Source organism: Nomascus leucogenys, chromosome 17, assembly GCF_006542625.1.
Source record: "Nomascus leucogenys isolate Asia chromosome 17, Asia_NLE_v1, whole genome shotgun sequence".
Taxonomy (NCBI): domain Eukaryota; kingdom Metazoa; phylum Chordata; class Mammalia; order Primates; family Hylobatidae; genus Nomascus; species Nomascus leucogenys.
Genome location: NC_044397.1, coordinates 55,121,167 through 55,135,698, shown reverse-complemented (window position 1 = coordinate 55,135,698; position 14,532 = coordinate 55,121,167). Strand labels below are relative to the sequence as shown.

At 46.6% G+C, this 14,532-nt stretch overlaps 1 protein-coding gene across 21 annotated transcripts in view; it reads right to left on the bottom strand.

The window, feature by feature from the left end:
• DDC (dopa decarboxylase) overlaps positions 1–14,532 on the bottom strand; it is a 106,359-nt gene that overhangs the window by 36,715 nt on the left and 55,112 nt on the right. For 20 of the 21 annotated variants that reach the window (XM_003275014.2, XM_003275015.2, XM_004090947.2 and 17 more), the window contains 2 exons: positions 7,605–7,671; positions 2,773–2,867 (listed from right to left, as the gene is read on the bottom strand). In XM_003275014.2, the coding sequence (XP_003275062.2) occupies positions 2,773–2,867; positions 7,605–7,671 (162 nt within the window). The remainder of the gene's footprint in view (positions 1–2,772; positions 2,868–7,604; positions 7,672–14,532) is intronic. The other variant, XM_030796648.1, reaches the window with a different exon arrangement.

Sequence of the window (14,532 nt, the reverse complement as noted above, 5' to 3'; positions counted from 1 at the left end):
TATTCAAGTTCATTGTATTCCTAACAGCTACAGACTCCCATAGCTGGAAGATCCTGGGTAACAACTGTGAACAACCGGCTCTGGCTGCGTGCATCAGTGTTAGGGGCTACCTTATTTTCAAGCAGAAAATCAGAGATTTCAGCCATGAAGAGTGGCAGAGGACAACACTCTGCGTTTTCCCTGAGCTGTCATAAATGGTGCTTTCTTTTTCAAATGCATGTCCTGGCTTTTCAAATGCATATCCTGGTTTATCACCTGACTGGTAAACAGGAACAGGGTCCACCTTAATGGCCAGGGATTTGGCCATGCGGCTAGATTCATAATTGATACCGAAATAAAGGTGGCTGCTGCAGTGAGGCCCCAGTCTGGCTGACTCTCCTACTGGGAAATTTTTCAGTCTTCCCAAGGCCCTAGGGCGCCTCCTGTCTACTTGGTTTCAGGGATGTGCACCGAGGAGGCAGCAGAGGCTTGAGGGACCCAGGGGCATCCTGGGAGGCATTTGGTCGGTGGATGACAACCTTCCACATCGACCCACTCTGGAGACCCAGGTTCATTTTCTTCTAGGTTTCAATAAAAGTAATTCTGAGAAAGGGACAGGAAATTACAGCAAGTTTCATTTGTTGATAAAAGGAGACAAAAGGTTAAAGAGGAGCTCTGTTTGCTAGGAGTTTTATGAGTTCCCTCCTATGGGGCTGATCTGTTTAAACTTCTCTCATTACCCAGCAGTGATATTTTCCTCCTGCTGACTCGAGAGAAAGGCTCTTATCTCCAAGGGCAGGGCCACAACAGGATATTGCAGCCTCCTTATCTGCCCCACTGAGACGCACAGCCCTCAGCTGGGCATGGAAAGAGAGTCAGGAGCAATAATGCAAGAAAAATGGCAATGACTCATTGTAGAGTATGAAATCCTGTCTGCTGCTGATAGGATCTGGCTGGAAAGCCCATTGCTGTGGTGGTCTGACAATGAGGCACCCTTCCATGAAAGATGAAACCTCAAGTTGTCAGTTCATGGGGAAAAGAAGAGCAGTGGTAGGAAAAGATCACCAACCCTAAACCCGATACCCAGAGTTAGAAAAGAGCATCAAGCTCAGGCCAGCCTTGGGGAGGGCACATAAATCCCAGAGGACTGCTTAGCCCTTCCTCCCTTGAAACTGTCCCAGGACAGATATTTCAAATAATGGAGATTATCTCCATCATGCCATGCATTTATATGATACAGAGATTTACTCTTCATTTCCCAGCACCAAACACCCACCCAACTAGCTACCGGCAATGAACTATATCAGCTGGGTACTGGCATCACATTATGAGAACTTCTTATATACTATGCCCTCTCCCCAGTGCATACATAGGCCTTTGGAAGCTCCATTTACCCCCAAGGATCCATCATGTAAGTCCTAGGTTGTATTAAGTACTCAACAAGTAATTATTGAAAGAATGAGTGAATGAATGTGATGGAGACATAAACCAGAATACTACTTCATTGATTAGTAGTAAGAGGATTATTCTTTCCAAAGATGGGGCCATTTGTATTCTATACCTCTGGTACCCACTTTTCTGGTATTACAGCATTATGAGAATTCAAAGTTGTAATTAGAATAGTGATTAGCAAGCCTGACATACAAGCAGAGGAAAGTGTCAAGGGAGAAAGTTTTTCTAAGACATGGTAGAAAATAACAAAAGCACCTAATGCAAGTTCAGTATTTACTGTCTGCCAGGCACTGTTTTTAAGCCCTTAAAACATGATTAACTCACCTAGCCCTGGTGACAATCCCTCACGGGATGTATTCTTATGAGATCTATTTTATGGAGGATAGGGAGGATATCTAACTCACCCAAGGGTACACAGCTAGTCCTAAGGATAAATCTAGGATTCAAACCAAGGAGTCTAATGCAGAGGACTGTGCCCTTCATCCTCCATCACACATGGGTGAGGTCTCACGACACCTCCTGCCCCTTGGCAGAAAGCATTTCTTTCTTGGCCACTGCCACAGCTCCCCTGCTTTGCTACCTCCTTCTCTTGGACCCACTGCCAAAGACTGCCTCTCAGGACCCTCTGTGGCATTCAAAGCTGAGTTCTTGGGGAGGAGAGACTTCCTACCCTATGAGCCACCAACAACAACGAAATCCCACTTGAGTCTGAAATAACACACCACAGTATATCAATAAGGTCATTTCTTTGTGTTAAGTCTGTACCAATTTACATTCTGTTGCTTTTTGGAGAAGCAGAGTGTTGGTCAATAATTTTGACTGCTACTTCTCAAAAGAAGCAGGCATTTCGCTTAGCATTAAAGACCACGCTTTACAATTTCCAGAAGACTGCCTAGGGGCATTTAAATGCATTGGTAGCTTCTTGTTCAATATTGGTTAAAGTGAATATCATGTTCAGATATATGGGCAGAACATGACTGTCATATTGAACCAGATTGTATGGAATTGCGGATTGGTATTTTAAATTACTCTTTTAAGTCCATTAAGATTTTATTTTGTTCCTACTTTCCCACAGTTTTATAAGCTAACATCTATTCTTTCTGTTTGGGATTTGTGTAGATTGAAATGGAACTGTAAGTGTCAGGAGTATTTCAGGAGGACAGGCTGTATGACTGGGGAAGGCTCTCAGCCCCTGTTCTGAGGAAGTGGGAATTGGTTCAAACATAATTGGCTAAAACAAATTGCAATAGCAAGAGATTGGATGTCAGCTCCTCAAGAAGGGAGAGGTCAATAACAGAGCACTGTGAAAACAGCCTTAGGGAGAGCAAAGGGTGCACCTACCTCCACTCCATTCAGAAGGTGCCGGAACTCAGGGCAGATGAATGCACTGCCTGCGTAGGCCGCATCGACGTGCAGCCACATGTCTTCCTTGTTGCCTAAAGTACAGAATCAACTTGTGAGTCCCCAGACGGACGCCTCCCCACGGAGCCTGCCAGCTGACCTCGCCCTGTCTGAGCACCTTCTTGCGTAGAGCATGCCAACAATATTTGCTGAAATAATGGCTGAATCCCCCAAAGGCCCCCTCATTCGAAGGCTCTAAAGCTAAGGACATGTGTGTGCTGCTGGCCCCAGACACACACCAGGGAAAACGGAAGCCACTGCACCACTTGGTTTTCTCTCCTGACCCTGGTGGCTGAGTGTAAATCCGAGGGACCATCGTGTGACAGCCTCATGTTACTCACCTGCATTTCTCTCCAGTGACACCACCGTTTCCACCCACCTGGAATTCTCTTCCTGGTTCCCTTTGCTAATCCATTCTCAAGTCCTCCCCGAAACATCACCCAAGGGGAGGTCTGCACACAGTCCACTCTGACCTCTACCTGCCCCACTCCATCCCCACCACCAGGTGAAGTTCTTTATTTTACACCATCTTAGACCGTCCCCTGCTTTCTTCATGAGCAGGGTTTCTGTTTTCCAACCATGCATAGCAGCCTTGTGGGCAGGGGCTGCCTCACTCAGGAGCTGGGAGAGCCACAGATGTAGCATGCTCCCTCAATTTTGACAGATCTGGGCTCAACTCCCGCTTCCAGTTGCTCCCCAGCCAAGGGGTCCTATCTACTTCTCCAAGCCTCACTCTCCTCCCAGGAAGATGGAGATGAAACAGTACCCATAGACCCAAGGGATGAGCGAGGGAATATTTATAATGTGCCTGCCAGGACCCCAGCACTGAGCAGGGGAGAAATAAATGTGGCTTCCATGGTTGCTGCCTCTCAGCCCTAGGCACTCAGGAGAGTAAGAGTTGAAGGGTGAAGGACCGCAGAGAGGGCACAAGCCACCCTCACCTCACAGGGTGGATACCAGTGTCAGGGCACCATGGGGTAGATGTCAGGGTCAGCACCTGCATTTGTAGGGATCCATGGATTCATCGTTCACTCACCATCCATGGTGCTCATTGTGCAATGAGGCGTGAGACTCTCAGGGGCCCTAATTAGTCACAGTCCCAATCAGGAGGGCTCCACCGTGGTGACCTCATTACCACGGGAAGGCCCCACCTCCAATATCATCACCTTAGGTTAGAATTTCAGCAAATGGACTTTGCGGGGGACATAAACGTTCAAACTACAAAAAGCTTCAAATTTACACCTATCTTCTGATGGGATCTGAGGTTTTTCTCAGCCTTACTGCTGATCTGAGCTATAGGGATGGACATCCCATGATTACTGAGTGACTCCTCAGGGAGAAACTCTGTAAATCCTAAGGCCTTGTGCTCTTCCTGGCTCACTGCTGCATCCATCTGGGGTTATGCAAGCAACACGTGAGACTGATTCTGGGGGAGGTGATGAGCCCCTAAGCCTCAGTTCAGGTCCACACTGCTCTGTGACCTTTGGCCTCCCATGCCCTGGGGTGGATATTCATGTCTGCAGGACACACTTGACCTTGATCCAACTGAGGGCTTTCATCCTGATGATCAAACTGAGTCAAAGCTTTGAAATGCCTTACGTCTTTTATCAGCTTTGTGGAGGACTGTATTCTCTCTAAGCTTGCAGTTGGCCTACAACTCCTGCAGAAGGGAACTTACAGACCCCTAAGGGAAGTGGACTCTGGAGGGCTTCTCTGGTTTCCATGGGGACGCACGGAGCTGTGGGCATGCCTCTGCATTCTGCATCTCATATGTGATCCGCTAACAGCACACACTGCATAGCACGGCCCATCTAGGAACCAGGCAGACACAGAGACCCTCGGCCAGAGCTTGAGGAGTGGCATGCACCAGGGGCACACCTAGCCCTGAGGCAAGGCTGCCTCAGTGGGGAGAAATGGGACAGGCTCACACCCCTCCAGCTTCCTGCTGTCAGTGACTCTTTCCTTCTGAGACTTCCCGGGAACTTGCGGCAGGCCTGGCTGCCCTTCCAGCTGCACGTCCTCTCCCGGTTATGCTGGCACCTCAGGATGCAGCTTTGGCTGCCTGCCCTGTGCTATTCCCTTCCTCACTCCTTGAGATGGCCCCCCAACTCAGCGCATACCCTCGTCCTCAGTGTCCCCACTTCCCCACAGCAACCTAAGTGACTTCAACTATCCACTTTTTGTATCCCATCTTCTTCCCAGTAAAAACTGCCAGACAACTGATCCATCCAAGCAGACCAATCTGAACACCCTTACTGGCAAATCATTTCAAATGCAATAAAAAGAAAATGTCTTTCCTAAGGCAGAAATTGGAAGAAAACCATCTTCTGATTTGTTTTCTTTGTCAAATGATGGTGGGTGAATAACTTATCTGAATTATGTTAGATTATTCTAATCATATATAGAATAAGGTCAGCTCAGGATCTCAGAACAGTCCCGCTTGGAGTTGGAGAATGCTAAATATCTGGTGATAGGAAAATGGTAGCAGGAGAGGGAAAGTAGGTAAAAAGGTGCTGACTTAATTGTTAAGGTACCACCAACAGTTAGTAATATACCACCATCAATAAAAATGGAATTGTTGGCTGGACACAGTGGCTCATGCCTGTAATTCCATCACTCTGGGAGGCTGAGGCGGGCACATTACCTGAGGTCAGGAGTTTGAGACCAGCCTGGCCAATATGGTGAAACCCCATCTCTAATAAAAATACAAAAATTAGCCAGGCATGATGGCATGTGCCTGTGATCCCAGCTACTCAGAAAGCTGAGGCAGGAGAATCGCTTGAACCTGGGAGGCAGATGTTGCAGTGAGCTGAGATTGAGCCACTGCACTCCAGCCTGGGCCACAGAGCAAGACTCCATCTCAAAAAAAAAGGAACTGTCAAAACTGACCTCCCCTGTGCATTCTGCCAATGAATGAAAGGGTTTTGGCATTCACCCATGTCAGCTCCTTCTGCATAACCCCAAAAGCAACCTCAGTGTTTCAAACCAAACAAATCATAAATCAAACTCTGTCCACAGCCTCCAGCCTCTACAAAGAAAAGGCGGCCTCAGACAGCAGGAAGGCCTGAGCTGGATCCACCCAGGGGACTGTGACTGGCAGGTGACACACGCTGACTGTCATCTCCATGGTCCAGCGGGCAACCCACACTGGGCCCAGAGGACAGCAGGCCATGTGGGCTCTGTCCGGCAGAAGACCTCGGCCCTTTAAATCCGATAGCCCTGGGGAATTACATCAGCCAGCTACCGGCCAGGACATTCAGTTCTTAGCCTGACATCTGAGTCAGAGGACTTCAAGTTGCTTGGCTGAGCTGATGAAGGCTTGCAGCTGATGAGGCCAACGCTGTGGCTGCAGTCCTGAGTCAGCCAGCTCTATCCCTTCTCCCCAGCCTGGGGCTGTGCACGACCACTTCCCGCCAGTTGTTCTTACAGCTGTGTGCCACAGAGCATAAACGGTGGAGCAAAACCCTGTGAGAGCGGGTAAGTCTACGCCACCCACCTCCCAGTAGTTCCCAGCACTGCCTTCCTTGCTGTGCAGCAATGCACTCCACCTTTGGGATGGTGCATTTTCCCTGCATAAATTCATCCTCTGAATAATCATGTGGGGAAATATTGTTATTTTATGAGCACAAGTGGGGTTTTTCTCTTCACTTTACAGACAGCATAAATGAAGCTCAGAATGTAAGATTCAGGGTGGATCCTGGGCTGGACCCTAGCTTCCTTGTCACCAATTCCATGTCTAGCTCACACAAGGGCACCTGCACCTTGAGCACTGGCCTTCCCCAGCTTCTGACCCCAAGAGGGGAGGCCAACGCCCAGGAGAGGGGGGTCCACTCCTCTGAGTATGGAGCATGGGTGACTCTTGGGTTAGGAGAGGTGAAAACTGTGCTTGGCTTATGCAGACTAAGGATGAAGCCAATTCCCTGGTAGCTGTTGTGGGATCTGGCACAGGCCACAGGTATGTGGTCCGAAGGCCCCACTCAGGCAGCTCCACTCACAGCCAAGTGGTCAGAACATTCCCATCCCAGAGGGACAGGGGGAGCCCCCTGAGCCAGTGTCCCTGCCCTACGAGGATTCTTCTGTCCACAGAAGCAGCTTCAAGGCCTGCTGAGTTCCCAGAGCTACATGTCAAAGGTGAAACTCTAGAAACAGAGCTGCTCATTCACGTTCACCTTTTGAAAACACAGCATCCTAGTCTCAATGAGAAAACCTAGGATCTCGGAATGAGGAAGGGAGGAGGTGAGAGTGACCAGGAAAACATCTGAAGCACAGATTATTCCTTGGCAAAATCCAGTTTCATTGTGTTGATTTGCTAAACTACCTTCAGCAATTTTCTTAACTGCATTCAGTAATTCCAAAAAAAAGGTGAAAAAGGGATATACCAAAGAATTAAATTCAAGCGTGGACAATTCTCATATCAGGTGTATGCATGACCCACATATGAAGGTGGTTACTCTAAGATTTTGAAGAGTTTATTCTCCTCAACAGGGCCAACATAACCTGCAATTTTACATAACTTTTATGTTGCTTGGAATTTTTTTTCTTACAAATAGTGTGTTGGTAGAACTAAGCTCAGCTCTTTTCCAATTAGCCCAAATTCTGAGTTTGTGGAGTTCAAGCTAATGAGGTTTGTGTTATTGCAAATACGAGAAGAGCTGGGCAAACCATCACAATATGACGTTAACGACAAGAAAGAGAGATCAACGAGAAAGGTTTGCTAAATTCCCTGTATACAGAGAACATTTTCCAAAAAGAAAATGGAATCGGATACTTACAGATAGGACCGACTTCTAAGAGATTGTCAAAGGAGCAGCATGTTGTGGTCCCCAGGGTGGCAACAACCTAGAGGGTAAAAAGCAGACAACCTTTTATTTCCCAGGTGCCAGTCACTGCTATAACCTCCACACAAGCAACTGCTGCCCCATGGTCCAACCCAGGGCCATTAGCCGAGATCCCAATAAATATCTGCTACATGGAAATGTAAGCCCATGGATGCACATTGAATCTTTGGGTGAAAGCACCACAACAGGTTAAGAGAAACAGATTTGCAGACAGAAAACTAAGCTCTGAGGTTAGAAACCGGGAAGCTGCAAAAGATTTTCCAGGGTGCCTTGGGGCAGAAACGAAGCAATCTACCATCTGGACAATGATACCTATATTCTACTTTATGAAATATACATATATATGTATGTGTGTATATTTTTGTTAAATTTTAATTAATGTTCTAGTAACATTAGTGTAACTATGTTCTTATATTCCTTATATGCATTTTAATTTAATTGTAATCTAGTTAAATTTATAATTAAGTTATACTTAAAATATACACAAGTGTATATATTTTATTTTCTGTGTATATATACATATATAGAGAATGTAAGAACATAGTTACTACTATGGAGCAGAAGCCTGGGATGTTTTCCTAGTTTGGGGGGTGTGTGTGTGTCTCTGTGTGTGTGCACGTGTGTATGTGTGCATACACACATGTGCAATGCACAGAGCAGAGCAAGCACAGTAGAGATGAGGCTCCCTCCAGCAGGCCGCAGACTGCCCAAGGCACTCGTGGAATGCTTCTTTCAGAACAGACTTTGGCATCAGTTAAGAGTCACACTAGGATTTTGAGCAAGAGTATCATTTACCAGCTTTAATCCGCTGCCTTTCTCTTTCTCAATGATGCTGTTCCCAAAGATTAATTGAACCCTCAGGAGGTCATGAGAAAACACTGCTGACATTGAAAATAATTTTAAAAGGGATGTTCTGAGAAAGCATTGAGTGCTGTCAGTCACACAACCCAGAAAATACGGGCTAGGAGTCACTGTGGCCTCTCCCGACCTCTGAGGACCTTGTGGTGCCACGATTGCACTGGCACAGCCTGATTGTGTTGTCCCCACACACGTGTCTGTCTCTCCCTCCAGACCCATGATGCTCCCAAAACCAGGGACCCTGTCTCATTGTTTTTTGTTGGGCTGAGCATTTGCGCTTTGCTGGACATTGCATAGATGCTGAAACCTATTGCTGAATTGAAACAACTCTCTCCAAAGGATCAAAACGTACATTATGTTTACAAAACCAAAGGGCCTAATTGATTTATGCAGGTCATGTAGTCTAGATAATGAAATTTCTTTGCCGATGCTACAAGAGTGTGGAATAGAATTAAATTTGTGTGAGCTTTATTGAGCCCCCTGTAAAGTCTTAGCAATGCCATCTGTCCTGAGGATAAAGATAGAGAGGTCAGAAACTCGTATGTGAGAACCCCAGTTGGAGACCTTTCTGGCTCCATTTCACCTATGACTGCCTTGCATTTCACCTGGAAACCAACTTTTCCTCTTAGAGAGAGACAAAGTGTTCATGTCCAGGTAGCACAGAGTCAGCCTGCGGAAGGTTCATCTCACTGGCCTTGCCCTGCTCCTCTCACAGGTGGCTGGGCTGGACAAGGTACTTCTCAGACAGAGCAATGCCGGCTCAGGGACCAGAGTTTTCCATGCCAAACCCCGGGGTGTGGGCCCAAAACAGGTCTTGGCTTGACTCTGGAAGGGCTCTCTGTGTCACTGAGCTATGCCCAAGGGAGTCAGTCCCCCAAGGGGCTACCTTTGGGTGCAGCAGGGGCAGTCTGTTTAAATGTAGGCTTTCTTCTCGTTCAGAATGGTGAGCCCAACAAGTCAGGAGATGAACTGCCATTAAAAACAGCTTGTTCCTCACAGTCCCCAAGGAGAGGGGGACATGGGGAAGCACCAGGGTCAGTTGGGCAGCAGACGGGTGGGGGAATAACAGCGGCAAGGGCCTGTGTTGTGGTTTCCACAGGAAGAAACAGGCAGGGCAAGGGTGAGCAGGATTAGGATCGGCTGGTTTGAATAATTTCAGTGGGCTCTGGGGTCGCATTTGGTCTGCTCCAGGTCACATTCGGAGCAGGGGCTGTCCCTAGATGTCTGGTACCTAGCCCTTGAGTGGTCAGGGCAGGAGGATAGTAGCCCAGAGTGTGAAAGCCCCACAGAGGAGATGCTGGGGCAGGAGCTCTGCACTGATGATTTTGCATTTGAAAGGTGAACTTGCTTTTTTCATATAAATTTGTTTGAGTTCCCCACACTGGGGCCTGTCGTGGGGTGGCGGGAGTGGGGAGGGATAGCATTAAGAGATATACCTAATGTAAATGATGAGTTAATGGGTGCAGCACACCAACCTGGCACATGTATACATATGTACGAACCTGCACGTTGTGCACATGTACCCCAGAACTTATAATAAAAAAAAAAGAACAGAAAGGTGAACTTGCAAGTGGGTCCTTTAAGAGCTCTAGGAACCCCCTCTCCCTGAGAAGGGCAGTCCCTCCAGGGTCAGCAAGACCCAAAGGTGTCATAGCATCAGAAGCACAGATAGTAAAAAGGCACAGTAAATACAGATGGTTAAACCATGTATGTGGGGCACAGAGCCCTGGGCTGGAGGCCTAACTCCATGTCACATTGGCACCTGGCTGGGCTTTATTTTTCTTACCTACAATGCAACGTATTGCACTTACAGACCTGCCTGGTTTATCAGGTGCCAACGGGCTAACATCTTGCATACCTCAGTGTTTCTCCTGGTGCTGTCAGCATCCTTTCTTAACCTCTGGATGTCCCCTCCTCATGTCAAGCATCAAGAATTCTCTGCATTTGTTTCATTTTGGCAAGATAAGTCATTTAGTGGGAATTGAAGTCAGCGTGTTGTTTTTCTCTGCTATTTGCAATTTCATTTTGACATATAATTGAATGTTAAAGCACTTTGTCTAAGACACCTGGCTACTCAGTTTGTAGAGCATGAGAGTCTTAGAATGCCTTATCTTTGTCCTTAAGAGAATAGCGAAAAAGCAAAGAATGACTTAACAATATTAAAATTGCTTGAAACTTATTTTCTCAACTCCCAGAGTCATATCCTAGAAATGACATATCTCTAGTTTAGCAATTCCTTCTGTTTCATCTGACTTTCTTCAGTTAAACACTAAACTAAATGCAATAGCTTTTTTTTTTTTTTTTTTTTTTTTTTTGAGAAGGAGTTTCACTCTTTTTGTCCAGGCTGGAGTGCAGTGGTGCGATCTCAGCTCACTGCAACCTCCACCTCCTGGGTTCCAGTGATTCTCCTACCTCAGTCTCCCGAGTAGCTGGGATTATCCAGCTAATTTTTTGTATTTTTAGTAGAGAGGGGTTTCACCATGTTGGCTAGACTGATCTCTAACTTCTGACCTCAGGTGATCCACCCGCCTTGGTCTCCCAAAGTGTTGGGATTACAGGCAAGAGCCACCATGCCCAGCCAATAACTTCTACTATTAAAATTAATATATTAAATGTGCCCTTATCAAAATTATTTTCTCTCTATTAATGTGTGCATAGAAGAGCATCTAGAGTGATGTTCACCAAACAGTAATACTGCATTTCTCTTAAGATTTTGGTTAACATAAACCTTTATTCTTAGATTCTTATGTAATTACTGATTTTTTTTTGTTCTGAGTATGAAACATCTTTGTAGAAACAGTAAAACCCGGCCTCGTCCTGGCAGTGGCCTAGGTTGAAAATAGGGGCGATGTTCTTTGTGGCTAACTCTGCAGCAGGCCTAATGCTGAGAGTCTTTCCTATATGATATTTAACTGCCACCACCTTATGAGTTAGATATGTTCGTGATTCCCACTTTACAGTTGACTTATGTGAGGCTCCAAGAGGTGGTTAATTGTCCCAGGACACCCAGATAGGCAGGAGCAGACCAAATGTGACCCCAGGCTTGGTTAGCTCTTGTTGTCCTGCCACACGCTGGGCAAACAGGACCCCTGGGACACCAGCCCCTGAACATCAGTTAACGAGCTCAGCACCTGGGCCATGCCAGAGGCCCCCTCCAACAAACCCAAAGCTTTGCTGTGGTAAGGAGGAGGCCCGGGGGCTGCAAGGACAGTGTTCTAAGTGGCTTGTCTACGTGGGGCTGGCCCACAAGTCAGCCTGTCCTAATTCTCAGAAGCCACTTTAAAGCCAGCACCTGCTCTGCTCCAGGCTCTGATTACCCCGGCTCAGCATCGCTCAATGACGCTAACCTGATTCCAGTCACTCTGCAGAGGCATAATCACATTTGTGCAGGGGGAAAGAGGGGTAGGGGACAGTGCAGGCCTCCATCTCAAAGAGCCCGCAGTCTTCCTGCAGTGGCAGAGCCCAGCACGACCTCCTCTTCTGCATCCTTGCCCCTTCGACCAGCCTGCTGTGCTCACGTAAGTGCCTCGCAGGCATCGCCCTCTGTGGCCCGACCTTATCAAGCAGGCTCATTAGGGAAGCAAGCTGTCCTGAGAAACAACGGGAAACTTTATTACAAGCCCCAAGCCTGTTCATGGGAGGGCAATGATTCAGCTTTTCTGGTTCAAACCCTGCCAAATGTGCCCCTTGCTCTCAGCAGCAAGTCTTGAATTTTAAGGGATCTACAGCCCCTTTGAGAATATAATGAAGACCATGTGGCTACATCCCAGAAGGACGCATATAGTCATTATGCACATGCCCAGTTATAACCACAAGGGCACAGTTGGGCAGTGAGACAAGGCTCAGGCTCCAACCCCTCTCATATGAGGGCCCAGACTCTCTCCAGCTGTACAATCCTTTGGCTGCCAGTTAAAGACAACAAACAAGGTGCATTTCCTGGAATGTCCTGTGCTTTTCTACATCTCTGTACGCTGCAGCCCTCTTCCCTCCAACAAGAAAGGCACCATGCCCAGAAGCACCTGCCTGGATATCCCCTGACACAGCTCCTGTGTTCTCTCTCAGCAATAGGCTTTCCAAATCCCCTCTAGGAAGTTTATTTGCGCCCTCTACCCATGTATATATGCATCGTTCTCATCAAATGGCATGGAGATGGGAACATACCTGTCTTCCCCACCAAGAACCATGCCATGAGGAAAGAGACCATGGCTCGCCACACACCTCCAGGGCTGGTACAGTGCCGGTGCATGGGGCAGTCTACAGCAAAAAAGTGATTCTCCTCTCTGATCTGACACCTACAGTTGGCCCACATCTGTGGCTTCTGTCAGCAGAATGTTCTGGAATTTTGGTCTTTAGGGCAAAATTCCAACAGAGGCATATTAATTTGGTCCTTCCATCTTCCTCAAAGAAAATAAAATTTGATTTTGTTTCCCTTAATGAAATGTGTAATCTTCTCTTTTGTGCTTCTGCCTCCTCCACCAGCTCCTTCACACGCACAGATAAATCTCTCTCTCAGCACATCTCCCTCGGCCCAACTTGCTCCAGCAATGGCACTATTTACTCTTCTTTCCTTCACAGGCAAACTTCTTTATAAAGGAATCCATTCCCATATTTTTCATTTCCTCATTTGCCCAGTGGAATCTGAATTTCACCCGCGGACACTCTAGTAAATAAACTCCTAAGAAAATCATAAATTATTTCCTCTTAGCAAATGAATGAATGAATGAAAGAATGAGTCATCTCTTAGTGTCTGTATTACTTGGCACCTCCAGCAATTTCACCATTACATTTCTTTCAGTAGAAGTCACTATTTTAACATTATGTTTAATAACTTTTTATAAAGAAACTTTTGGTATAAATTGGTACAATGTTTTTGAAGGAGAATGTGATAGTACATATCAAAAGTCTTGGGGAAAAAAAACCCATCTCTTTCATTAAGTAATTTCAGGGCTACAAATCATTCCCAAGAAATTCTGATAAGTAAATTTTCTCATTTACTTATCTTACTTATATAAGATACTTATGTATGTTTTTTTTTTTTTTTTTTTTTTTTTTTTTTTTTTTTTTTTTTTTTGAGACGGAGTCTCACTCTGTCGCCGAGGCTGGAGTGAAGTGGCGCCATCTCAGCTCACTGTAAGCTCCGCCTCCTGGGGTTCAGGCCATTCTCTCGCCTCAGCCTCCCAAGTAGCTGGGACTACAGGCGGCTGCCACCACGACCAGCTAATTTTGTTTTTGTATTTTTAGTAGAGAAGGGGTTTCACCGTGTTAGCCAGGATGGTCTCAATCTCCTGACCTCATGATCCGCCCACCTTGGCCTCCCAAAGTGCTGAGATTACAGGTGTGAGCCATCACACCTGGCCACTTATGTATCTTACTTATTTACTTTGTTTACCTATTATAGATAAGTAAATAAGTAAATGAATAAAATTTTTAAGTGCACCAATTACTACAAGAAAGAATGTAAGTAGGCCGGGTGCTGTGGCTCATTCCTATAATCCCAGCACTTTGGGAGGCCAAGGCTGGCAGATCACTTGAGTTCAGGAGTTCAAGACCAGCCTGACCAACATGGTGAAACCTCATCTCTACCAAAAATACAAAAATCAGCCAGGTGTGGTGGTGCATGTCTGTAATCCTAGCTACTTGGAAGGCTGAGGCAGGAGAATCACTTGAACCTAAGTAGCAGAGGTTGCAGTGAGCTGAGATCACACCACTGCACTCCAGCCTGGGTGACAGAGTGAGACTCCGTCTCAAAAAAAAGAAAGATAAAGAGAGAATGTAAGTAAGATGGCAGGGCGTGGTGGCTCACACCTGTAATCCCAGCACTTTGGGAGGCCAAGGCGGGCAGATAACAAGGTCAGGAGATTGAGACCATCCTGGCTAACACGGTGAAACCCCGTCTCTATTAAAAATACAAAAAATTAGCCAGGCGTGGTGGTAAGCACCAGTAGTCCCAGCTACTCGGAAGGCTGAGGCAGGAGAATGGCGTGAACCTGGGAGGTGGAGCTTG